The sequence below is a fragment of the Pelodiscus sinensis genome, chromosome 15, assembly GCF_052426305.1.
Source record: "Pelodiscus sinensis isolate ZL-2025 chromosome 15, ASM5242630v1, whole genome shotgun sequence".
NCBI lineage: Eukaryota > Metazoa > Chordata > Testudines > Trionychidae > Pelodiscus > Pelodiscus sinensis.
Genome location: NC_143066.1, coordinates 19,836,587 through 19,864,376, shown reverse-complemented (window position 1 = coordinate 19,864,376; position 27,790 = coordinate 19,836,587). Strand labels below are relative to the sequence as shown.

At 46.2% G+C, this 27,790-nt stretch overlaps 1 protein-coding gene across 1 annotated transcript; it reads right to left on the bottom strand.

Annotated features, from left to right (window-relative positions):
- Positions 1-4,657: 4,657 nt before the first annotated feature.
- LOC142818596 (transmembrane protein 238-like) lies at positions 4,658-8,255 on the bottom strand. The gene is made up of 2 exons (XM_089782298.1): positions 7,809-8,255; positions 4,658-5,707 (listed from the first exon to the last, which is right to left on the bottom strand). Exon 1 carries the CDS (start codon positions 8,223-8,225, stop codon positions 7,824-7,826), a length of 402 nt encoding a protein of 133 aa, XP_089638424.1. The 5' UTR covers positions 8,226-8,255; the 3' UTR covers positions 4,658-5,707; positions 7,809-7,823.
- Positions 8,256-27,790: the final 19,535 nt, after the last annotated feature.

Here is a 27,790-nt window from a genome sequence, read left to right as displayed (position 1 = left end):
AGCAGCACCCCAGCTGCTCTGCCCTAGGCGTCCCCAAGTCAGCGGCTTCTGAAACTGACCAGTGGCTGACTACAGGAAGCCCCTGCCCCGGGCTTCCTGGAATCAGCCGCTGATCAGTTTCAGCAGCAGCTGACTTGGGGATGCCTGGGGTTCTTAAGTTGAATCTGTATGTAAGTCAGAACTGGGTCCAGATTCAGTCGCTGTTGAAACTGATCAGTTTCAGCAGCAGCTGAATCTGGAAGCCAATTCCGACTTACATACAGATTCAACTGAAGAACAAACCTACAGTCCCTATCTTGTACGTAACCTGGGGACTGCCTGTAGTCTCTTGAGGAAGATGAGACCAGTACCTGCCTCCACTCCCTGCCTTCTGCCTCACTTAAGTCAAACTAGGCTAGATTCACAAAGTGGCAGCTAAGATAGGGGTTTGTAAACACCAGTGCTGCCTGATTCTAGAATTTAGGTGCCTAAAGTGGCAGGTAAGTGCCTAAGTCCCATATGGAAAATCTGAATGCAAAAAATTAAGTAGGGAGTTTAGAACCCTTTAGGGCTTAACTCTCTTGGGAAATGTAGCTCATACATACTAAAATCAGAACCAAGGCTGAATATCAACCAATGACAACCCTTTCCTATTTTCATGCAATTTAATGTGACAGTGACCTTTTCTGCTTATGTTTTGAGAGAGCTCCAGAACATCATCAGAGAACAATGGTGTTAATCCCCCAGTCTCTCCCCTCCTCTGATTGTCTCTTAACGAATAACAGACCTGCTCCTGTGTTCCCAGACAGAGAGTTCCACCCTGACAGCTCCTAAGGAAGTTCCTCAAGACTATGAGAAGATAGTTATGTAAGAATGTAATGTGTGGCATTAGAGACCAAAGGTCATCCATCTTGGAATGTGGGGTGTAGATCAAGTTAACTTAGTCTGAACAAAAACATGCCTTCTGATCCTGCAGTCCACCACCAACCTCTCTCAATGATTGTTTCTTTTATTTAAAAGTATAAGCCCTTGCATTACTGAAAGCAAATATTTAGCTGGGATACACCTGTTCCTTCAGTCTTTAGGCTTGAGACTAAAACGTGCAAGGTAAAGAAGTGAACGTAAGAATGGCCATACAGGGTCAATTTTTGTTGTTTGAATATTTACGCAGTAGGTACATAAGGCACTTGTCATATCAGTTCTGAGAATTTTGTACTTTAAAAAAAAAAGTCTGTCACGCACCTCATATTAAGTGCAGTAACCAAACGCACAACTGATTGAAAGGACAAAGGCCAAGAATAATCTTATATTGCTAGAGCTATCTCAGGTGCATTACTAGGAGAATATAAAGTTATTTATTCAACTAGGCTATCATGAAAGTCTGTGAAGCTGTAGGAAGGACTTTTCCAGGGAGGGAGGTGGGGCAGTGCTCCTCCCTGTGTAGCGCTGTGGCCCATGTGGGGGGGGAGGAGGTTGAGTTTGCTTTCTTCACCTTCGCACATGCCCCCGCCCCCCAGAACTGGTGCCGACCCCTGGTCTACATTGTCCATGGCTATGTCTACACTACAATGATCTATTGTAGTGTAGAAAGGTACACAAATTGCACTCTACACTGGGCCAAATTTTGGGAAAAACTCCTCTTTCGGAAGACAGGCCTTCCAAAAGAGTGTGTCTGCTCTGTTGCAAAAAAAAGCGGAAGAGGAGACACGTTCCCTGGACGCTGCAGAGTTTTTCCAGGATACCTCCAGTATTCCAGCAAAACCCTGTAGTATAGACATAGCCCCTGTTGGGGGGAAAAAATCAGACTTCAATCTCTAGCCTGTCCCCCGGAACTGTTCACCAGCAATATTCACTGCTGAAAGTGGGGTGGTAGGCACGGTTTGCTTTTGTGTTGTGTTATTTTAACTTTTATAAGAGTTGCCATGTAGCACTCAACAGGAAGGGATTACTCTTAACTTTCGTTAGTGTATGGAAGGCAGGGTGCAGGAACTGAAAAATATGGTTGTAATTATAGTATTCAAATCACTTTATTATTCCCACTACAGGGTGCATACAATGTTTATGTTCATTCTGAACTTTTGTCTTAAATTTTAAGAGTTCTTACCCATTCAGCTATCTCAAGATAGAGTGTACAAGAGCTTAATTAAATCAACATTTCAGAATAATGGAATAAAGCTTTTAAATTATTTTGTTGAACACGGTGCATCATTTTTATGGATACTAACAGTCTGAAGATTGATTATCTGTCTTGTGTTGCTCTGCTTTTTCAATAACCTTTTTAATGTTAAAAATAGTTCTGAACAGATTGGCATTTAGGATCTTTGTTTTAGAAAACAATCATTTTGCTTTTAGATTATCCGACAAAAACTGTTTTAAACATTGGCATTACCCTTCTGTCTTACCTGTTTAGCTCTCTAAATGAGGATTATCAGGTCTGTTCTTCAGTATATTTGCTGTTTCATAGTACACTGACAAAATATTATAAACCTGTAACAAGAGGAAAAGAGAAGCAATAGAAATACAGTACAGATTTAAGTATCTAGATCAACTGCCCTGCATGGATAGTTTCTGAGTAACTATTTCCAAAACAAAACAAATCTAGTTTTAAAACCTATACTAAATCAGAGATTAATAGAATATTTCTATTTTTAATTTGTTAAATAGAAATAATCTCATGATTATGTCAGTAACATAGGTTCAAAGAGAAACTTTTGCTATTCACAACTTCACAAAAATATTGTTACATGAAATACTATAAGGGAACATTAAGGACTTCTGGGAGAATTCTGCACCAAAGCACATGCAGAATTGTGTTCATGCACTCAGAATCTCCTTTCACCCCCACAGAAATGAGTTGCATAATTGTTAACTGTCACTGGGTCGCACTGGATCTAGCAAAGCCCAGCTTTCAAGCAGAAACAGATGTGGAAGGGAGGAGGGATAGGTCCCTGGCAGCTGGAGTTCTCAGAACACCCTGAAAAAAGGAGGTAGCATCCAGGAAACTACAAGCCTGGAATGCAGTAGCATTAGGTTGTTTCTCTCTCTGGATCCCTAGGCTCTGGGGTATGTGTCAAGTGTCTGGGTTGGTGGCCTACCTTATGGCTGGATTCTGGGAGGAAGGGGCAGAGAAATAGGAACTGGGTTGTCAGGTTTCCTTCACTCCTCTCTAAAATAAATACATTACGATTTTCTTTAAAGTGAGAAAAGCACTGACTAAATTTAACTTTAAAAGCACACGTAATAAACCATTCACAAGTGCAGCAGTCACTGCAAATCAGGGAGGAACTTCAAAATCACGCTATGTTCTGTTTAGCTCTCAAATGACCATTCCTATAAAAAATATGAAATTAGGATTTGTAAGTCTGTTAGGGTAAGTCTACACTACCCTCCTAGTTCGAACTAGGAGGGTAATGTAGGCATACCGCACTTGCAAATGAAGCCCGGGATTTGAATTTCCCGGGCTTCATTTGCATAAGCGGGGCGCCGCCATTTTTAAAACCCCGCTCGTTCGAACCCCGTGCAGCGCGGCTACACGGGGCACAAACTAGGTAGTTCGAACTAGGCTTCCTAGTTCGAACTACCGTTACTCCTCATTCCACGAGGAGTAACGGTAGTTCGAACTAGGAAGCCTAGTTCGAACTACCTAGTTCATGCCCCATATAGCCACGCTGCACGGGGTTCGAACGAGCGGGATTTTTAAAATGGCGGCGCCCCGCTTATGCAAATGAAGCCCAGGAAATTCAAATCCCGGGCTTCATTTGCAAGTGCGGTATGCCTACATTACCCTCCTAGTTCGAACTAGGAGGGTAGTGTAGACATACCCTCAGTTCTGTCAACAATGCAGGACCATCACATTCTTCCCATAAATTGATTATCACTACAACAGTAACTTACAAATAAACATGACTGTTTACAGGAAAGCTTAAGTGCACTTATGGGGAAATCCTTAAAATAGTGCTACATTACTATATTTCTATGCCAGTGGTTCTTAACCTTACTGCAGTCTGCACCCCTTTGGTTCTCAAAATATGTTCTCGCACCCCATATTAAAAATCGTTGAAGTAGGTCAGTTTTAAACCTAAGAAATATCATAAAAATCTGGTATGTCTTGCACCCCCAGAAAGGGCATCTCGCACCCCCAGGGGGTGCATGCACCCCAGGTTAAGAACCACTGTTCTATGCCTTGTATGTCTAAATTAAAGTACCACAGTTTACAGACAAAAGTTATAGTAGTTCCTAGTCAAATCCTAAAGTAATTAACTTGGTTCAGAGCACACTAATGAACCAACAATTTTCAACATTCTTAACAATTGCATTAGGAGATTTACTTTAAAAAAATACATCTGGACCTACCCTAATTTCTTTTAAAAATCTGCTATTAATGTTACAGTTGCAGTCTTGCAAGTAGAAGTGATATGTTTTGTACCTTAAACAAGGCAGATGATCTCAGGCATCCATTACTAAGAAAAAAAACCCACCTTTCTCAGATTCTATCTAGGGAAACAGAACATGAAGAACGAAGAGGAAGCAGCCAGTAAAAAAGACCTTAAAACCATTTACAGGGGAGGATTTCTTCTCTGTCTGCCAAAGTTTGATGGATCCAGATTATTTTGTTTTAATCTACTCATTATCGACAATTTGCACGTGGCTCACAGGAATGATTCACACAAATCCAATGCAAGTGGTGTAAGACCCACCTTTATTTACACATGGTAGGGCTGAAGCCCATGCTCACTTTATTCAGCAAGAGAAATAACATGCAGGTACCTGTCCAACACAGGTCTTCAGCTGTCCTTAGTTCTACTATAAACACTCTTTCATCTGCTACTTTTAAAGTATTTCCAAGGGAAAAATATTAAACTATTAATACTGACTAGGTAAAGCATTACCTGACAATTTTCTTCTACTCAAGCTTTTTTAGCAATAGTCTGTAGTTTCTAGAATGCTGCCATGTTAGGATAGTATTTTGGGAATGATGCTTCTTCTCATAGTTCCATCCCATTTCTTCACATTAGACCTGTTCTTCCTAGTCTCCCAAAAGAGAGATGTTTATCATATCAAAACTCTAGTTTTATCAGTCAACTATGAAATGTAAAACAAAGTATAAAAATCTGGAAGAAGGAGCACATTTATCAGGTCACATTGGGTGAGGACCCCCCTCCCCCCCACACACACACACACACTATAAAAAAATCCCACAAAAACCTATTGCATTTATAATCTTACATCAGTTGTTTCCAAAACTGCTTCACAAAGGGATATCACAAGCACCCTTACAAATAAGGCTTTGCATTCCCATAGTAAAATTAAGTTCACAACTCCTACACCTTGGTTAAAATGAGAGCTTTTCAGCCTACTATTTCAGGCATTTGAACACACATTTATACATGAGATGCTGAAATTACTTATAAAACCTTGAGTTTTTTTGAAGCATAAACCAATTTGTCTTCACAAGAGAAATCCAATACATTTAAAAACAGAGAAATTTTCATATGGCTTGCAATTATACCAATAAATAAAATTTAAATTCTCCAGTCCAACACTGAAATATGTACATCTGGCACAGAGATGGCTCCAAATCTATTTGGTACAGGTTCCAGTAAGGCAGTAGAGTAGACATTATTTCATACATAAGGAATCCTCTTCAACTGGGAAATCCTTTTTCCAGTTTATCAACAGTTTTTTTCCTAAATGTCAGTAATATCTATAGTCATGTCTTCAATGGATCCTGAAGAGAAGAGAGATTTTTTTTATTAAGATAATTTTCTTCAAGTCACTATTAGAATAGTTGTGGGAAACTGAACAATTTTTAAAACTACTTTTACTCAAGTAGGCAGAAGACTATTTGTAATCTCACTCATCAGTAAAATACCACATTTGTGTGAGTCTACATCGGTGTTTCTTAAACTGTGTTCCGCGGCACACCGGTGTGCCACAAGGCAGTCGGAGGTGTGCCATGGAGAACAACAATTCAAAATGGCCACCCTTAAAGGGAAAAGCAACCTTTTTTTCCCCCTCCAAAACTGTGGCCCTGACACTTCTCTCCCCACCTCTTTTTTTTGGGTGGGTGTCAACAAAAAAATCCTTGGTGTTCCTCAAAACAAAAAAGTATTGTTTGGTGTTCCTCGGTCTTAAAAAGTTTAAGAAACACTGGTCTACATTCTCCATAAAATTTTCATGGTTAAAGAACTGAAAAGTTGCATTGGTTAATTTGGTTTTTTTATCTCCATTTATGGCAAATAATTTATGCAAAGTGTTCTTAACCTTTAATATTTTTAATAAATTGAAGTTTATTTTACAACAGATTTCCTTGGCTTACAAATAGAGTCTTAAAGCTTACACCTTTCTAGACTTTGTATTATTAAAGTTAATGAATTATTAAATGTCTTCAACCAATGCAAAATATTGTCTGCTGGCAAACTAATCTGTCCAGCACATTCAATCCAGTAAGTCAATTTCGGGAATTTCTCCCAGCAAGCATTCTTCATTTATAGGACAAAATACCAAGTACTTCTAGAAAACAATCTTCATAAGTCTTATGAAAGAGAGACTCGGTTTAATTCAGATGCAAACAACTACTCCTAAACAAAGGGGCGGGAGGGGGAAGAATACCACACTATGAATAAGATAAAACTTACAGTAACCTGAATTTTATGCATTTCAGTTTGTGTTCTGCATTATACTTACCAATGCAACTAGACAAAAAAGTATTTGGAACAGGGACCTGCTATTTGCTTGGCAGAGTTTATTCATTACATAGTGCCATGTATACCTGGTTCTACAAAATGTGGCTCCACACAGATAACTAAAAAATAGAAGCCACAAATGAATCCCATTTCAGAGAACAGGACCTGGTGAATAGGAACTTTTCTATCTTATCATTTGAAGTAATATATGATTGAACTCATGTTTATTAAAGAGGGCTAAGTTTGAAAAAAAATACCTACTTGTTTTAACCTATTGTTAGTATTACCAATTCATTTTGCACACAACTCTCATTAGCCCTTTTGAAAATTCTAAGCTAAACCATTTCAGTCAGGGATTGTGCTATTTGAGATTTCTGAATGTTGTGAGAATAACAGTAGCCATAAAGTTTTTTACAACTTTTCTTTCAAAGCATTCAGTTTCTATGATGCAAATATAAATTTAACATTCGGTGACTCTTAGTTATTTCTCCTTCTTTTCAAACTATGTCCATCGCCATAAGTCAAGATAATGAACTTCTGTAGTTCAGTGACAGCCACACCCTGAAGCAAACAAAAGCAAGCCATTTGGTAATAAAAGACTTTCCTGGTTGCAGTTATAGTTAATGATAAACTAAATGAGGCCAAGTAACCTGCTGGAGCAATACTGTGCAGTTCTCTTACTATAGGTTTCACATAAAGCAGCACACTAGCTCCACAGTCCTAAAAAAATAATAATTTCAGCATCCCCAAGGGCCAGTACAAAAAAAGGGAATAAAAAGGCTTTCCCCACCCATTCAGCATTTTTAGTAAAAAGGCTATGGGGGGGGGGGGGGAGTAGAGTAGGATAGGTGGGTATCCCTTTCAGTTAGTGCAGCTTTTTAACCTGCTGCTTATTAAGAAGTCGATCTTGTACAAACTGAACTAACACAGTAAAGCGTTTAGCAGCCTGCATGTCAGCAAGTTTGCTAACATCATACTACAGCAGCCTTTTTAAAAAATAGGATGATTTCACTATAAAAAAAATCTGTCAGTCACGTGTGATCGGATCCAGTGACTTTTGAAAGTGGGTCCCCTTCTCCCCTGTCATTGCAAATCGCCGCTTCGCCCCATGTCTTTGGCTTCGGAGCTGTTGTTTGGTCTCACCTGCCGGCGCGGAGCTCAGACGCGCTGGGTGTGGGCCAAGCTGCCAGCTGGCTGGAGCTCCAAGGTGCTGGCGGCGGCGGGTGCCCTGGAGCGAGGAGCGGAGGAGAAGGCGGCGGAGATGCGAGTGCTCAGCCCCCTGACCAGCCCCCGCAGCACGCTGTCCCCGCGGCCCTTGGGCGGGCTCAGCCCCACGTCGTCGCGCAGCTCGGCGGGCGGCACCTCCAGGTTGCCCGCGTACCAGAACACCCACCAGATGAGGCTGAGGAAGATGCCGATGCCGCCCGCGTAGATGAGCAGGTCCGAGAAGAAGAGGTCGGCGAACACCCCCGTGAGCAGCACGGCCAGGCCCAGCGCGTCGAAGGCCAGCGCCAGCCAGAAGGCGGCCACGCAGCGGCCCAGCCTGCCCGGAGCTGCCATGGCGAGGGGACTGGGGACCGCCCCAGGGCAGGTACGGCCACACACACCTGGGGGAGGCCACGCCCCCGCCACACCTGAGGGAGACATGACCCCGCCCCTTTCTTGTTCTCCCCTCACGTGAGAAGAGGACGGGCCCCCTTTGCTAGTCGGTCACTTCAGGTCTTACCCTCCCCCTGGGGCTGTAGCTGCTCCCGGTGGGAGGGGACCGTGCACCTGTCTGCCTGCCCTTACTCCACCCGTCCCCTACAGGCTTCACCTGGTAATGGGGGGGGGCAGCTCACACCCCACTCTCTCAGGCAGCACTAGCATCCCGCTAGGTCATCTGAAGAAGTGGGCTGTGCCCAGGGAAGCTCATGATGCCATCTACATGTTTTGTTAGTCTGTAAAGTGCTACCAGACCAGTTTTTGTTTTTTAAGTTTATCCTGTACAGACTAACTCAGCTACCCCCTGAAATTTCAGTCTTTCCAGCAAGGGACTGGGGCCAGACAAGCTCCTTCATGCTGTCCTCACTGGAGAGCCACCACGCCACCTGACACAGAGGCAGGATACAGATACACTGTAGCTCTTTGAAGCGGACACCCCTTCCTCCAGCTCCTTCCCTCACCTTCAGGGTTTTGACTCTGGTGGAGCTGAGCTATTTTAAATATAGAAACAGATACTTAGGCCAGGCGCAAGGAAAGACAGCCCCAACTAAACACAGCTTTTGAACAAGAGCTTGCACAGATAGTGGGGATAGTGCACTTAGGGTTGCCTGGCATCTGGTTTTCTACTGGAATGCCCTGTGGAAAAGCGACCCTGGTGGCTGTCACCAAAAGTCTGGCTGTACACTTGTCTCCAGGAAGCAGCTGGCATATCCCTCTGGCTCCTAGGCACAGGGCAGCTGGGGGTGTTCCATGCCCCTGCCTGTGAAGCATGCACTGCTCCAAACACAGGCTCCATAGCTCCCATTGGCTGGGTACCACAGCCTGTGAGAGCTGTGGGGTGGTGCCTGTGATTGGGGATTAGCTGCACCGAGGAGCCAGGGGGACATGTTGGCCGCTTCTGGGAGCCACCTGAGAGAGCCCCTGGATGGGTGAGGCTAGACCCAAGCCCTGGCCTTTCCACCCAAAGCACCATCCCCTCCCACACTTCAAATCTGTTGGCCCCATCCCCAGCCTGGTGTCCCCCTGCACCCAAGCCCCTCACCTCCAGCTGGAGCCTTCATCCCTTCACACACTGCAACTCCTGCCCCAGGCTGGTGAAAATGAACGAGTGATGGAAGGAAGCCTCAGGGGGTAGCCATGTTAGTCTGTAAGTGAAAAACCGTAAAAAACAGTGAATGGTCTCACAGCACCTTAGAGACTAACAAAAATGATATCATGAGCTTTCCTGGGCACAACCCACTCCATTCATCTGAAGAAGTGGGTCGTGCCCATAAAAGCTCATGATGCCATCTACATGTTTTGTTAGTCTCTAAGGGTATGTCTACACTACCCCGCTAGTTCGAACTAGCGGGGTAATGTAGGCATACTGAACTTGCAAATGAAGCCCGGGATTTGAATTTCCCGGGCTTCATTTGCATAAGCTGGGCGCCACCATTTTTAAATCCCGGCTGGTTCGAACCCCGTGCCGCGCGGCTACACGCGGCACGAACTAGGTAGTTCGAACTAGGCTTCCTAGTTCGAACTACCGTTACTCCTCATTCCACGAGGAGTAACAGTAGTTCGAACTAGGAAGCCTAGTTCGAACTACCTAGTTCGTGCCGCGTGTAGCCGCGCGGCACGGGGTTCGAACCAGCCGGGATTTAAAAATGGCGGCGCCCAGTTTATGCAAATGAAGCCCGGGAAATTCAAATCCTGGGCTTCATTTGCAAGTACGGTATGCCTACATTACCCTCCTAGTTCGAACTAGGAGGGTAGTGTAGACATACCCTATGGTGCTTCAGGACCATTTGTTTGACAGACGGAAGGGGATGGAGTAAGAGGAGGTGAGGCAATCAGAATGCTGGCAACCTTAGGTGCACCCTGGCTACCAAGTAATCTACAGGGAGTGCAATTTTGCCTCTAAAGCTAGAGGAAGGAATGAGTCCAAGGTGCAGGGGGACAATTTAGGGTAAGTTTTAATGGCCCAACACTGGGCCCTTAAAAAACTCCAGAATAAGGGGCACCCTTATGGCACATGAGTTATGGAGAATCCAGACTGCTCACCCAATAAACCTGACCAACTTGCTGTGAATTGGCACAGGTTTTGGCAGTTCTAATTTAGTTCAGTGGGTTTCTCACGTCTATAGGAAGCATCTTGAAACTTCCACAGAGAGCAACTTTAACTAGTTAAGCAACTAAGCAGGATCCTGGGTGGGGGACCGCTCTAACCCAGCTGGAGCAGCTTCCAGTACCATGTGGGGCAGGCTGCCAGCTCCTGGCCCTGACCCCCAGTTGCATAGGGCTGACTGCCAACTCCCGGAGCCAGCTGCATGGGGCGGGCTGCTGTCTAGTGGCCTCATGCGGGCACCCAGTGAGGCTGAAGTAGCCTTCTGCCTGCAGCAGGCCATGAGTGAGTGGCTGCTCCCTAACCCTAACTCAAGATGACATTACCAGTAAGGGTGATACTTACAGGGAATAGGATAACCGATTATCCATTCACAACCCTACTTGAAGCTAATTTGTTCTGCCTCACCAGGTGGGTATCTACTACAGAATGAAGGTGTGCTTGTAGCAGGGGGAGCATACTTTAATCTAGCTAGTACACATAATAGTCTAATAACACACATATATATTAGAGAGTTTGTGCATCTTTGTGTCTGTGAGGCTTTTTGTTCAAGAACTCTTAAACAATAAGAGCTAGGAACACCAATTTTGGTATGCAGCTTCCTCTCATCATAACTTAAAGCAAGGTAAGCATTTGGTTGTGCCAGCTTGGCTCTGGGAAGCAGGACAATGGGATGTGTGTGGAATGTGATTGTTTCTCATCCACTGAAAGAGCGGGCTATGATAGCAGAGACAGTTATTCTCTCAAACGACCACAGGGAGGCAGCAAGCCCTGGAGACAGGTATAACCAGAATGACCACAGGAGAGTAACAAGCATCTAGCCCTAGGAAGCAATTGCCAGTTGGCCAGCACAGTTACGGCCAGCCCTGGGGAGCAGCTGGTGGGCAGTCTGTGTCCTGGGCTGGCCCCAAGGAGAAGCTGGTGGGTGCCCCCATGCCTTGCCCTAAGCTCCCCCACCTTCCAGCCCCCTGCCCTAATCCTGCACCCACACCCTCAGCCCTGAGCCCCTCACGCCCCGCTCTGACACCTACACCCACCCACACACACCCTCAGCCTCCTGCTCTGAGGAGTCTTCTAGCAATAGCATAAATGTGGAAGCCTGTTCTTCAGTGTGGGCTAGCAAACTGGCCACATACCCACTGTCCCTGTCTGGCTTGTACACAAACACACTTTGCTGTGAAAGATCTACTCAAGAGCTTTAATGTGTAATGCTTTTACCTTAAGAAAAAGGGTACTTGCTTAGAAAGAAGTGTGTGGTAGTTTAACTAAAAGAAATTACACTGTGGCCTGCATTTGCTAGCAGCCAGCCGCTGAGCGCAGGCGGTGGCGGCTCCAGCTCCAGGACTTGGGCATAAGGTTAGAGGGATGGAGGGGAATTGGGTTAGAGCAGGGAGGAGATGCCTGGCTCGGGAGAAAGGGAGGGGAGGAGAGGGAGATCGGGTTGGGGGGATGCGCATGGCATCCCAGCCAGCACATGCTCAAAGCTGGTCACTCAGTGCACACACCCAGCACCTGGGAGACGCGTGTGGTGGTAGCGGCTCTGGCTCCAGGACCCGGGCATAAGGTTGGGAGGGAGGGGGATTGGGTTAGAGTGGAGGGGAGGTGTCTGGCTCTGGGGAAGGGGAGGGGAGAGGGATTGGGTGTGGGGGGGTGCACACAGCGTCCTGGCCAGCATATACTCAAAGCCAGACACTCAGCACACGCGCCCCAGCGCCTGGAGGGAGACGTGCATGGCAGTGGCAGTGACAGCAGCAGCTCTGGCTCCGGGACCCAGGCATAAGTTTGGGGGGAAGGGTATTGGGTTAGAGCAGGGAGGAGGGCCTGGATGTGGGGGTAGGGTTGCCAGGTGTCTGGTATTCACCCGGACAGTATGGTATTTTTACCTCCTGTCCAGTAAAAAATTCAGAGAATACCGGACACCTGAGATGTCCGGTATTCTCTGAATTTTTCCCTGGCCAGGAGGTGAAAATGCCGGGCACCTGGCACCCCTACAAACACTCAGCACCCGGCCTCTCCTGCCCCCCAACTCCTCCAGCCCTCCGACCCCATGTTTACCTGGTTCCCCAAGGCTGCCGGCACAAAATGGCTGGTGGCCAAAAGGCTTAGTGCTCAACCGCTCCCCTGTTCCTATTCCTGCACTCACTCTTAAAGGGGATATGCTGTTTTAATTTAATTTTATTTTGTTTTTGGCTTAAGAAGTCCTTGGAGTCCTTTTTTTTTCTCAACAACTTTGGTCCCCCCCCAAACTCCTGCACCCCCACATCCCCAGTCTTTTGCCACAACACTCCTGTACCATCCACACACTGCAAATCTGTGTCCTGAGCCCATCATACTCCAGCCTCCTCGCCCTGAGCCCCTCATGCACCCTATCCCAAACTCCTGCACCCTCCCAGCCACAAGCCTCTGGTTTATTCAGCACCCCAATTTTCCACCTGACCCCAACACTGTCCAGCCTGGAGCCCCCGTCCTGGGATGGTGTACCGGGACCTATTTTCCCCTGAGAAGTTGGAGCTGGCATGCAGTTCTGCTTTGTTTTTTGTTTTGTTTTGGTTTTTTTGCTCAACAACTTTCCCCTCCCTGGTACATGGCTCTTCGCACTCTGTCCGCTGCTATTTTGGCTCTTCGTCTCTAACAGGTTGGCCATCCCTGGTGTACAGTCTCTGAGGAGAAAAGTAATGGAGGCTAGCATTAGCAACCTGACTTTGCTGAAGAGGACCCAGTATAGACAGGGAGCTGTGGAGATCCCAGGGAGGAGAAAGAGAGATGGGGGTCTCCAGCCCTGAGAGGAAACAGCTGGGACTGCAGAGGGGGAATAAGCTTCATTTACCCTGAACTGTTACAGTGTCTACAGCATTTAGTGATGGAATATGAAAATCCTTTCACCTGTGGTGAATATCGACATCTTCCAATTAGTGGTTTCTATTTAAGCACACTATATTTTGGCATTTTCAAGAAGATTTAAGATAGTAGTTCTTTGTAACTTCAATACTATATTTGCATATGTAAGCAGGGGCTGAACTATTGCTTGCTATCAGCCAGCTAAAAGGAGAGAGCTGCCCTGGGGGTGGGGATGCTCACTCAAATTGGTTAGGTCTGCAAGATAATTAACTGTTAACTGTTGATATGTAAATACAGCTCATGTTGGGATGGAGAAGGAATCCGGGGTGTGGTTATGTAAATCCAGTTCAGCCAGGGCTGTTGGAGGATCGGTTGTTAGAATGGAATGTGATGTATTGTAACCAATTTGGGCTGTTGTGGGGTCACAAATCATGCTACCCCTAAATGTGGGAACTGTAAAATATGACACCAGTGCTTGCAGGAGAGACACTATCATTGTAAGAGGTCTCAGATGAACAAACCTCCCCGTTCCAGAATTGAGTGAACTGAGTTTGGGGTGGGGGTGGGGGGAGGGTTTGAGCCAGCCTGCTTCATACCTGCCAGGCGTGAGCTGTAAGACTGGTTCAACCTGCTGTTTTCTCCCTTATTTTAAGGATAGACCTAAAGCAGACTCCATCAAGAGTCTTTTTGCTAGTTCAGTGGAAGCTGGACTCTTTTGCCAGCCTAGGTGGTGGCTAAAGAGTTGAAATCACTGGTTTGGCTTAGAGCCAGACCCATTGTAGCCAGCAAGATTGCTGGTGGGAGCGACTGGTAGGCAGCTGGCCAGTGGAGCAGCTGGCAGGAGCGACAGCAGGCAGCCAGTGGAATGGCTGGCCAGAAATGACCGGTGAGCGGATGGCAGGAGCAGCGGCAGGCGGCCAGCAGAGTGGCAGGCGGCCAGCGGAGCAGCTGGCAAGAACGGCCAGCAGGCGGCCAGCAGAGCGGCTGGCAGGAATGGGTGGCCGGTAGGAACAGTGGCAGACGGTACCAGCACACCACAGGAGCAGCACAAAGGTGGCGTGGCCTCAGGCTTAATGAGTGGAGTCATTAGGGTGATGTGTCAGGGTCCGCACTGACTGGACAGAGCTGTAAGTGGGGTGTTTGACGTGGGGTACGGAGAAAGTTTGGGTAAATGAATGGTACCCTTACATTGTTGGACTAGTGAGCCTGAGGGGCAAAGGACATTGCTCAATCCATTTGAGCTGGGACGGTTACTCATGAGGGGTTAGGAACTATGTTTGTGGTATTTTTCTGAGCTAATGCCATGTAACTTCTCTCCCTATTTCATTAGAAGTTTCTTTTCTACACTCAGACTCTGTGCTTATGAGTGGTGAAGCATTGCTTCTCAGAGGCGCCCAAGAGTGTGTGAATTTCCCAGGCTACTGGGTGGGGGCTCGAGCCATTTCTGTGTGAGATGGATGAAAAAGGACCCCTAGATATTGAACCCAGCCCTGGCTGCTGTCCTTACGACCTGGCAGAAGGGTTACACATATTTATCACATTAGCTGACTCAAGAACAGAAACTTTTTTTAATATAGTGGCAGAAGCTTAATACATTAAATGCAAATAAAATTGAGATGATTTTTACATGTCTTTTAGGTCACTTTAGGCGTGTTAGTTAGCATAAAAGGTACAAATACATGAAGTTGACACCAATTCATACACTGGAACTGCATGCAGCTTTGGATTTTCTTGGATGTTTTCTTCTCAGAGGCTCATTATATCTGATTGTCTGTTTAATGATTGGCACCCACACAATTCCTGTGATGAGAAACATCAGTCCAATGGAAAGACAAACAGGCCCAAGTGCATATGGGACACTTACAAATTTAAAATACAAAGCAGTGATGATGATACCACCAAAAAAGACCAGTCCTCCAGTGGCAATGAGTGTAATAGGCTTGTTATAATAAGTCCATGGATTTTCATCTCTGACCAGAATAGTGGGTTCACTTGTTGTTATTCTCACTGAAGCTGGAGAATCAGCAGCAGCTAAAACCACTTCTTCATTGGGGAGTGATTTTATTATAGACATTATATCACAGGATGTTTTTCTGAAAAAGAGCTGAATCACCTAAAAAAAGTTGCAAATAGGACGATTCTGTTTCAAAAGCAACAATAGCAGAATTCCAGTTAAGGATCTACAATAAAACTGTCTGTGCTTAAGTCACAACTTGGCTTTCAGTTTTAAGTGGGTCCACCCAGCCCCAGAGATTTTGTTGCATTTTTGAACTTTAAAGTTGCTTCATGTGCAACAACTATTGATTTGGTTGTAGAGTCACATTTTCCTCTTTAAAAAATATTTTAACCCCTATTATGGTGAGAATGACATACACTAATCTCCTCCAATCCCCTTCATAAAAAGGATCTGAATAGAGAGAGGAAACAGTCAAATTGTGCCACGTATTATCCACATTTTTGAATGGCGTATATGCCCTTTAATGATCATCACCAGATTATCTCAATACATTCCATGGTCTCCATTCCATTGGGATAAAAAAGACTGTTGAGAACAACCTAAATTTAGGAAGACAAACTGATATCAGTAGGTGAAACAAAAAACAGGACTATGTAGCACTTTAAAGACTAACAAGACTAACAAGATGGTTTATTAGGTGATGAGCTTTCGTGGGCCAGACCCACTTCCTCAGATCAAATTGTGGAAGAAAATTGGCACGACCATATATACCAAAGGATACAAGGATACAGGGGCAGTTTCTTGCCATTTCAACCATAAAGGCATTGTCTCAACAACCTGATTACCTGCATCCTGCTTCAAAGACCATTTAACAGCAGACTTGAAAGAGAATCATCTGAACTGTCATTCATGCTTAAATTTGACACTTTACACCTAGGTCTTAACAAGGATGCTAATTACCTTACCCATTACAAAGCTTCCCCAATTATCACCTCTAATATCATTAGCTCACAGACATTTACCTCTCTCCCCTTCCCCCGCTCATCCCCCTTCTGTTCTGAAATTTGATTTGTCCTTTTCATATGTGTTTATTTTTTTGATTGTATCCTTTGGTATATATGGTTGTGCCAATTTTCTTCCACAATTTGATCTGAGGAAGTGAGTGTGGCCCACAAAAGCTCATCACCTAATAAACCATCTTGTTAGTCTTTAAAGTGCTACGTAGTCCTGTTTTTTGTTTCAGCTAGACCAGACTAACACGGCTACATCTCTATTGATATCAAGAGGAGTACTTAGGACAGTATGCAAGAAAAACTGCACCCATTTTGCTCTAGCCAATTTACAGGCTGAAAAGCCAAATTGGGTGAGACTAGATTTTATTCAGTGCCACAACAGATGCTACAGGAACTGATGTGAAATACATCAATTCTGTCATTTTATTCAATTTTTCCAATGAGGCTGATTTGTCTCCATGACATTTCTGACCATGGGCACCAAAACACACCCCTCAGAGCCTTAAGAGCCAAGTATTTACTATGAAAACAGTTGACAAGTTATATTTACTTTCAGATTTTTTTTATTTGATAGGACTAAATTAAATTTTTGCTTTATCTTCCCTAGGTAATACAAAAGCCCTCTAAGAGCTAATCAGTATATTTGTGTTCTGGCCTTCCAGGTGCACACAGGTATACAATGGTGTCTGTAGGTTGCTATGGAAAAATATGGGTCTGTACACTTAATTGACAGAAGGGTAAATAATACACTTTTGGAAACAATATAAAATGCTATCATCTCATCAGTTTTGCACGCTTAACAGTTCATTAACCATTATGAAAAACTATAGGAAAGCGAGATGCCCTTTTACAGTAAGAGATAAGTATTCTTCATAATGCTGCACTACTGAAGTTGTACTAATGTTTCTATGATTCAGAAAATGTTTATTGAACTACAATGCATTGTAAAAGATTAAACTGGTTTGAGATATTATACAGAGTATAACATTTTGAAGATAAGTATCATTTTAATCCCCTAGTAGTCCAATGGGCACTGATACTGTTAGGTCCTAAATGCTACTATAATACAAACAAATGAAAGATTACTTATAATATCTGTGAGGATTCAGTATCATGATTCTGTTTCTTTTGCCAAAGTTGATTACTTCACAAGTACTTGAAGTTCTTCAAAGAGATGTATCCCTAACCCTGGCTCTAGATCTTTGTGACTCCTTGTAACGGTAGAAAGAACTATTAACTCAGATTCTGCCAAGTATCTTCTATGATCTCACTACAGATCAGAGGTGAATTCTAACTCCATTTAATTCCATGTCAGCGTTCCCAATGGCATTAGTGGGAGGAGGATGTCACCCCATATCTGTTGCATTTTGAATTCTTTCAGCATTGCTTGCAGAATAACAAATCCAAAAGCCAGTGTGTGGTTTGTTTTAATAATTCTTGGTAATCACAAAGTGCTGTATGAAATTTAAGTGTACTCCTTATTTTATTCACAGGGAAATGAAGCTGCAGCAAGATTAAATAAGTTGCATGTGGTCACAATATTTAAAAAATAGTATACTGTACTTTAAATCAATATATAAATGTGCCAGGTGATTTCCATTAGATAGCTTTAACAAGTAACACAGCCTTATGAATCTGAGTTATAGGGATTTTACGCTCTTGTTAAAATTGACAACATAAATGGAGTGGGTTTTTAAAGAGTTTTTTTTAATGATAGAGGACATTTTACTTCAATGGTGCAACAAGGAGAGTAAATTAGTACATACATTGTAAAATTGTTTCACTGTTGATGAAAATCTCATAATTTTGTAATGGTCTTTTGACTCATTGCTAAATTTTGCAATGTTTTAATGTTTTAATGCTGAGGGGTTGATAGCTATTACTTGTATATAAACAGTAGGGCTGTCAAGCAATTAAAAAAATTAATCATGATTAATCGTGCAATTAATCACGTGCACCTCCCCTTTGAAATGCCACAGCAGCTGATCCCAGGCTCCATGCAGCATTTCCAAGGGACAGCGTATTAGGAGCCTGGGGTCAACTGGGCACTCCAGCTGATCCCTGGCTTTGCTATTGCAAAGCCCCCTTGAAGCGCCAGAGCGGCAGTTCAAAGGGGCAGTGCAGCATTAACGCCTACAATTAATGCATTAAAAAAATTAACATGTTAATCCTGTCCTGCATTAATTGCAGGCATTAACACAAGTCAATTGACAGCCCTAATAAACAGATATGGAAATTCTGAGGGAGAGAGATTAAAAGACTTGTACAAGGATAGTAGACATTATTGTCAATGTAAAATCAATTCCATTTAAAAAGACTGAAGTGTATGCTAGCTGAGAGAGAAATTACATTTTGATAGCATCAGTTTACAATAAAGCTGTCAAATAAGTGATAAATCTCAGTACAATGGATGGATTTGGAACTAGTTTAAGTCTTAATAAAATTAACAATCTTACAGTGTCTGCTATTTACTTAACATCAAACAAGTTTTATTTTATTAATTGGCAACATAGGAACAGTGGGGAGGCATTTAAAAAACATCTATTCTTTCTCACACAAGAATCATATATGCTCCAAGTATTTTAAATTCATATTTAGAATAGTCATAGTTAGTGTTAATGTCTCTATCAAGTCTTTTTGCAGCATTTTACCTAAATAAATAGATACATTTATAAAAAGAGACCTTGCGATATTTAAATTTAGCAGAAGCATACTATCTGAAGGCTTTAGGGCATTTTGACATTATGTTTAAGAGATACTTCCGGTCTACACATAGATATTTAGGAAATAGATGTAACACTTTTACTGCCAAAAAGAAAAATAAGCACTAACAAGAAAAAAACACACCTTGCTAAAATAAGTGTTGCATTGTGCAAAAATGTAACTTTCAAACTAATGGCAAAAATAACTTGAAATTTAGTCCAATCTTCACTAGTAATATAGTCTTCTGATATTAATACCAGTTTACTTGTTGCTAAGAATTAAGACAAAGAGACACAAGCTGGTTAAGGAAGATGTAAGACTAAAAGAGACTCCAACTACCAAATGGGATATAAAAAATAAAGTTTAACAGGCTTTTTGCAAAACACCCTTTAAAGTAAACAACCATTAAGGGGAAGAAAATGTACTTTCAAATTGAACATACCTGATTTATTTTACAGTCTCTCTCGAGATATTTATTCAAGAAATTTTCTTAGATCAGCACAGATATGACCATTGTGCAGTAGCTGTTGAGATTTAAGACACATTAATGCCCAGTGATGTGCCTTTCAGAGTGAGGAGTCTGCTCTTGGGGAGCTGTTTCCTATTTAACTCACCATGAATAGAGTGTACAGAAAACCCTCCTATCTGTTTCATCAGCAGTTACATACAGCAGAGAAGATATGGCTTGATCATTAGAGTTGCTCTCCTGGAGTTGGTAACTTGATACCAAGTGTTCCCATTTGAGAGAATCTACAGGTTTCTTTTTGCTGGATGTGTCACCAATAGGCACAGCTAAGAAACTTTAAGGTTTTTTCTATTCCTCCCTTTGGAGATTAGCAGAGTGACAGGTTTGCCTAGGTCTTCAGAGCAGGCAAGAAAACATTGCTGTTAAAAACTGTTTTTATTGATAAACTGCCAAATAAACAAAAAGGAATTAAACTCCCTAAATCATCCAACACTGTCCTTGGGGGCAAATACACTTTGTCAAGAAGCTGTGTGTCAGTAAAACCACCACTCTCAACAACTTTTAGGCGGTGTCTAGACTGGCAAGTTTTTCCGCAAAAGCAACTGCTTTTGCGGAAAAACTTGCCAGCTGTCTACACTGGCCGTTTGAATTTCCGCAAGAACACTGACGATCTCATGTAAGAAATCAGTGCTTCCTGTGGAAATACTATGCTGCTCTCATTCGGGCAAAAGTCCTTTTGTGCAAAAGCTTTTGCGCAAAAGGGCCAGTTTAGACAGCTCAGATTTGTTTTGCGCAAAAAAGCCCCGATGGCGAAAATGGCGATCAGGGCTTTTTTGCGCAAAAGCGCGTCTAGATTGGCACGGGCGCTTTTCTGCAAAAAGTGCTTTTGCGGAAAAGCATCCTGCCAATCTAGACACTCTTGTCTGCAAATGCATTTAACAGAAAACTTTTCCGTTAAAAGTATTTGCGGAAAATCATGCCAGTCTAGACGTAGCCTTACTGTTTGGTTGTTGCTACTTGTGACAGGACGCGCCCACCCGACACGGGGGAGCAACCCCGGCAAGCCCTGCTTAGCCGGCGGCTGCAGGAAAGCCAGCGGTGTCCTGGCTGTTCAGCCGCTGCACAGTGGGCGCTGGCCGATGACGTCATGCTCGGCGCCCGCAAGAAGCGGCTGGGATGCCAGGGTGGTTGCCGCGGCAACGCGGGGCCGGGCCGATGCCGGAGGCGGGGCTTCCGGGGCGCGGCCAGGGTCGCCGACCTGGCGCGAATATAAAAAGGCGCCGGCACCGGACTAGAGGGGGGGAGCAGCAGGAGCAAGGAGCGGCAGGCGCCCGCTCGCCAGGACCCCAGCACATAGTAAGAGACGCGACCCCCCCCCCCCGCGGTGGATGGGGGGACCACGCCGAGAGGGGTGAGGAAGGAAGTGGCCCAGGGCGGAGCCCGGAGTTGGCTGGTGCGCTGGCAAGTTACGGTTTTAAACCCCGCCAGCCGGACCGGATCTAGTGGGATCCGAGTCCTTAGGGCCCTGGGCTGGGGCCCGTGAGAGGGGGTGAGCCCAGGCCCCCCTTCTCCCCAGAAGGGCTGGAATCGATAAAAGGGAGCATTTCGGGGAGAAAACTACTGGGGCGTAGTCACGCCGGTATGGATGACGCGCGTGGAGCGTCACAAGATGGTGGAGAATGTGGGCAATGAACTGATCCCGTCCCTGATGTAAGGGGCTGGACACGTGTAGGGTAGGATGGGGAAAAAAAAAACCAGAAAAGAGGAGGGGGGAAGGACCAAGGTGAATTAACCGTGGAGGTTTGTTTTTTTTGCTGGTGTTGTTGGAAGGAGGGATTTTCGCCCAGGAGGCTTGAACCCCAACACGACACCCCAAGAAGGATCCCGCTCAGTTTATGGAGTGGGTGAAGGAGAGTCAGCGGCAGAACCAACAGCAACAGACGGCATTAATACAGCAGCAAGAACAACAGAAACAACTAATCAAGGAAGTTACTGAACAGATGAAAGCGCAGCAAGAGCAATGGATACGTCATTACCCGCCCGTGGTACTACCGCCCGTAAGCCTGAGCGGACCAGGGGAGGAGGAGTCGTTGGAGGACGGAGAAATGCCTTGACTCCCCATCCATTTAACCAAGATGGGACCCGCAGATGATCCAGAGGCGTATCTAGCCACGTTTGAACGGGTGGCGACGGTGGCCGGAAACCCATTGGGCCACACTATTGGCCCCATATTTGACAGGCGAGGCCCAGAGAGCTTACCGGAGCTTAAGCGACTGAGAGGTCCTTGACTATTACAAACTAAAAGAGGCCATACTCGACCACATGGGAATTACCCCAGAGACCTATAGACAGAAGTTCCGGGGAGAGCCCTACAGTCCCGAGACTCGCCCGAGAGTCATTGCACAAAGGCTGAAGGAAGCCGCCTGGCGCTGGCTAGAGCCTGAGCAGCGCACGGGGCCTCAAGTGGCAGAGCGGATTGTCCTCGAACAGTTCATTAATATCCTGCCGGCAGGTGGCCAACGCTGGGTCCGACGTCACCACTCCTCCACCCTTAGTGAAGCCGTGGAATTAATGAGCGACTACGAGACCGCTGAGCGGGGAGACGGGCGAGAGCGGGGAAGAAACCCCCCCCCACATCCACATATGGACCCAGGAAAGGGGTTCCTGGCGAAGGAGAGGCCCGAAAAGGAACCGAGGCGCAAGCCACCGCCACCGACCTGGTCAGGCGCCCCATGGGAAACACCCCAGGGCCCACATGGGCGGCAAGGGAGCTCCCTGCCGGAAGATAACAGGGGGGTATCTACCCGAGGGGCCTGTTTTTGCTGTGGTCAAGAGGGCCACTTCATCAAAGACTGCCCCTATATGGATTGCTCTAACGCACAAGAGCTAACGGGAGTAGGGACGACCCAGAGTGACGAAGAAGGTAAGATCCTGAGGACGGTAAAAATAGGGGACAGAACCGTGGTGGCCCTGGTTGACTTGGGGTGTAGTCAGACAATTATACGGGCAGAGCTGGTGCCGGGGGAGGGTCCCCGTGGTCCGCCAGTTTGGGTACAGTGTGTCCATGGGGTCATGCACCAGTACACCACGACCTGGGTACAGATTACGGACGCAACCGGACAAGATTGGTGCTATGTTGTAGTCGCCCCCAAACTCATGTACCCGGTCCTACTGGGGTGAGACTGGGCGGGCTTCCAGAAGGCGCTGAATACGTGGGGGGAAGAGGAGACCTCCGGAGGGGCAGAAAGCATGCTGGGGCTTCAACGAGACGGTGACCCGGACACGGGGACCGGGGGGGGGCCAGGCGTTAGAACTCTTTGACGGAGACTTCCTCCTGGAAACAATGGGAGGCCCTCCTAGTTAGCCCCATACCCCCCGACCCGGAATTGGGCCCAGGGGAGGGGCCCGAACCCCCCCCCCCATGGCTTCCAAATAGGAGACGAGCTCACTGAAAGCCAAAGAGAGGGCCTCAAGACGCTACTCCATACCTTCACGGACGTCTTAACAGAAAAACCGGGGCGGACGGCCCTTATCCACCACCACGTTGAAACGGAGCCCCAGAAGAAAATACGCGACCAGGTACGTCCCGTGCCCCAGCGGATGTGGGAGACAGTACGGGAAGAATTACAGAAAATGCTCCAATGGGGGGTGGTGGAGGAGTCCTTCAGTGAATGGCGCAGCCCTATAGTGCTCGTCCCGAAGCCAGACGGGTCTACGCGTTTTTGCATTGACTTCCGCAAGGTTAACGCTCTTTCGCGGTTCGATGCCTACCCCATGCCACAGGTGGACGAGCTGTTAGACCGGCTGGGGGGAGCCCGGTATCAATCTACCCTCGATCTGACCCACGGGTATTGGCAGATCCCCCTCTCACCGACCTCCCAGGAGAAAACGGCCTTTTCGACCCCTTTTGGTTTGTACCACTTTACCCGGATGCCATTTGGCCTCCACGGGGCCGCTGCCACATTTCAACGCCTCATGGATCGGGTACTAAGGGAACAAGGCCGGTGGGCGGCCGCCTATATTGATGATATAGTCGTGTACAACCAAACCTGGGAAGAACACTTACAGCACATAGAAGCCGTCCTCCGAGCCCTTAGAGAGGCCGGGCTTACCGCGAACCCCCGAAAGTGTCGGTTTGGGGAGAAGGAGGTAGCATACTTGGGTTACATCGTGGGCTGGGGGCGATTACGCCCACTGGTGGAAAAAGTAGAGGCCCTTCGGAACCATCGTACACTGACAACCAAAAAACAGGTGCGCCAGTTTCTGGGACTGGCGGGGTATTACCGCCGATTTATACCAAACTTTGCAACTATAGCTGCACCTCTAATGGACCTAACCCAAGCCACGATGCCCCAAAAAGTGTGTTGGATGCCAGAATGCGAAAGATCGTTCCAGGGGTTGAAGAAGAGTCTTAGCCAGGCTCCCGTGTTAGCCCAACCCGATTTTAACCATACTTTTACTGTCGAAACAGATGCCTCGGAGACAGGGATCGGAGCAGTCCTGTCCCAGGGGGACGGAGAAGAAGAGCACCCAGTCGTTTACATCAGCCGGAAATTGTTTCCCCGCGAACGCCAATATTCGACCATCGAGAAGGAGGCGCTAGATATGTTAAGGTATTATCTCCTAGGAGACCAGTTCCGCGTAATCACCGACCACGCCCCCCTGCGTTGGCTACAGACCATGAAGGACTCTAATGCCCGAGTGATGCGATGGTATCTGGCCCTGCAGCCCTACGCTTTCGAGGTGGCACACCGACCCAGCTCGCAACATCAAAACGCGGACTTCTTCTCCCGGCAGTATGAGAACGAACAAGGGGAAGAAGGAAGTAAGTTAAAAGGGGAGGGGGGTGTGACAGGACGCGCCTGCCCGACACGGGGGAGCAACCCCGGCAAGCCCTGCTTAGCCAGCGGCTGCAGGAAAGCCGGTGGTGTCCCGGCTGTTCAGCTGCTGCACAGTGGGCGCCGGCCGATGACGCCATGCTCGGCGCCCGCAAGAAGCGGCTGGGACGCCAGGGTGGTTGCCGCGGCAACGCGGGGCCGGGCCAACGCCAGAGGCGGGGCTTCCGGGGCGCGGCCAGGGTCGCCGACCTGGGGCGAATATAAAAAGGCGCCGGCACCGGAGCGGGGGGGGGAGCAGCAGGAGCAAGGAGCGGCAGGCGCCTGCTCACCAGGACCACAGCATATAGTAAGAGACACGACCCCCCCCACGGTAGACGGGGGGACCACGCCAAGAGGGGCGAGGAAGGAAGTGGCCCAGGACGGAGCCCGGAGTTGGCTGGTGTGCTGGCGAGTTATGGTTTTAAACCCCGCCAGCCGGACCGGATCTAGTGGGATCCGAGTCCTTAGGGCCCTAGGCTGGGGCCCGTGAGAGGGGGTGGGCCCAGGCCCCCCTTCTCCGCCCTTCCCCCAAGAAGGGCTGGAATAGATAAAAGGGAGCATTTCGGGGAGAAAGCTACGGGGGCATAGTCACGCTGGTACGGACGACGCGCGCGGACCGTCACATACTAAACAAGGGTGATTATTAATTATGAATGAATTTATGGTAATTAAATTTAATTAACCCTCCTCCTCTGGTTTTTTATTCTAAACAATCATAATTTAAGGAGCTCCATATCCACAATAATAAAGGAAAATTCAAATCAGCATAGGGTTATCAGGTAGCTTCAGAAAAAATACTAGACACATTTGATGCAGGCGGTGTGGGGCGGGAAGGGACCATCTGGGACAGGACTGGCCAGAAAGAGGTGGGGGGGACGGGGACGGGAAGCAGGACTGGTGGGGTGGGGTCAAGAGCAGCGGGGCAACTGGTGGAAAGCAGGGCTGGTGTGGGGGAGGGTGGAGGGCAGCGGGGCTGGCCAGAGGAGATCGAGGGAGTAGCCGGCGGGAAGCAGGGCAATGTATTGACTTATTTTGGGATATGGCTTTTTCATTGTGCTTTCCATTCAGCCTGGCTGTATTTCCCAGGCACTGGCTCCCATTATGTTGTTCTTAGTAACTAATCCTCACATATACAAATGGGCTGTGTCTACACTGGCACCCTTTTCCGTAAAAGGGATGCTAATGAGACACTTCGGAATTGCAAATTCCGCGGGGGATTTAAATATCCCCCGCGGCATTTGCATGAACATGGCTGCCGCTTTGGTCCGGCTCGGGGTTTTGCCGGAGAAAAGCGCCAGTCTAGACGGGATCTTGCGGAAAATAAGCCCTTTTCCGCAAGATCCCTTATTCCTACTTAAAAGTAGGAATAAGGGATCTTGCGGAAAAGGGCTTATTTTCCGCAAGATCCCGTCTAGACTGGCGCTTTTCTAATAAGCACTTTTTGCAGAAAAGCGTCCGTGCCAATCTAGACGCGGTTTTGCGCAAGAAAGCCCCGATCGCCATTTTCGCCATCGGGGCTTTTTTGCACAAAACAGTTTTTAGCTGTCTACACTGGCCCTCTTGCAGTAGCTCGGGCCAGGAGAGAAGCACCTATCTATGACTGCTGCAGCGGGCACAGCTGGGGAACAGACAGACAGGACACAAACTCAAATATATAGTAAAAAACAACAAATGGTCTGGTAGCACTTCATAGACTAACAAAACATGAAGATGGTATCAGGAGCTTTCATGGCCACAGCCCACTTCTTCAGATGACCGGCAGATGACTCGGCTACCCCCTGAGGCTTTCAAATATATAGTGATAGCTGTTCCTTTCTTCGCCCCTGCCCTCTGCTGGAACAATGGGATTATAACAGCATGGCCCCTATCTCTGGCCCCTTGCTGCCCCCCTGTGGTCATTATATAATATAACCATCCCTGCTGACATCCTTCACTTCCCATTTTATGATAACTAATCGAACTCCCAGCCCAGCCCCACCCCACCCTGGCCTTATTAGTATGAAGGACCTTGAAAAGATAGAAATAGCTTGTTTAACAATGGAGAGACAGAAGAGATATTCAAAGTGCCAGGAGAATGATTTTTGCAGTAGCATTCTGAACGAATATTAGGTCAAGATTACATTTCAGGGCCAGAGGAAAAAAGTTGTAGTAATCAAGACATGAAAGCTTGGATGATAGTTTTAGATGCATGCATAGACAGGAAAGGCTGTATCTTAAGATATGTTATGCAGAAAAATATCAGCAAGATTTAGATATAGTTTAGATGTTAGAGCTTTAAAACAATTCAGAATCAAAGATGATACCCATTTTGCTGGTCTGACACACAGTGATGAGGTAATCCACAAGCATCAAGAAAGTGGTCCGGGGGAGGGGGGGGGGGGGGGTGTTGGGAAAGATTAAAAACTGTTTTAACCATTTTGAGCATGAGTTGATGGCTAGCCATCCACAAAGAAATGTCAGAGAAACCAGATGACATTTTAGTTTGCAAAGGAGACAGTAGAGGGGAAGACCTGTAAGTGATCCACAAAGAGATAGTGGTTGAATGAATACGTTTGCGGATGAAATTACCTAGAGATAACGTGCAAAAGGGGAAGAGAAGGAAATCAAAAAGAGCCCCCTTGAACTTCCACGGAACGTTGAAGGAGTCTCCAGAGGACATGCTGAAACATCAGAGACAAGGAAACCAAGGAACCACACTGAAGAAGAAGCCAAGGGAGAACGTGATTTCAAGAACACAGATGATGACTTTGAAGGCAGCTGAGAGGTCAAGGATGAGGATAGTTGTAATAATAGGGCCTACAAATTTACCTTAACAGTGAACTCAACTGCTCATGAATTGTCAGAATTACCTATTATATAAAACAGTTGAGAGGAGACAGACTGAATTACACAGAAAGGGCTTACTGGCACTAATCAAAGAAGTGTAAGATGATGACTGGTAAATAAAGACAAAAAAAATGGACCAAAATACGGGGTTTAGAAATTAAACCTTTTAGAGTGCAATTAGGTTGCTTTTTTGTAGCCCTTAGAAAACACCGTAGGGGAAAAATACCAATTTTTATCGTCACTGCAGTAAGAGTTATTGCTGTAGCACCAATCCCAGATAACCCAACGGATGTTTGACCATTATTACTGCATCAGAAAGCCCCAGATTTACACTTGAGATCTTGCTGTCTCTTCTTCTGCAGCACCAACACAGAAAGAAGAGACTGTCCATCCAACTCTGCTCAAGCTTGAGAATGAGGAGAGGAGAGAGATCTGACCAGATGAAGCAGATGTTTTGCCAGACCAGAGAGGTGAGCTACGATCAGTGGCCAATCTAAAGTATGTTTATGAATGAACAGCCTCCCTGTATCCTAAGAACATGGAGAAAGTGAATAAGGAAAACTTATTTACTTTTTTCCCACAAGAACTAGGAGTTACCAAATGAAATTTAATAGGTAGCTGGTTTAAAACAAATAAA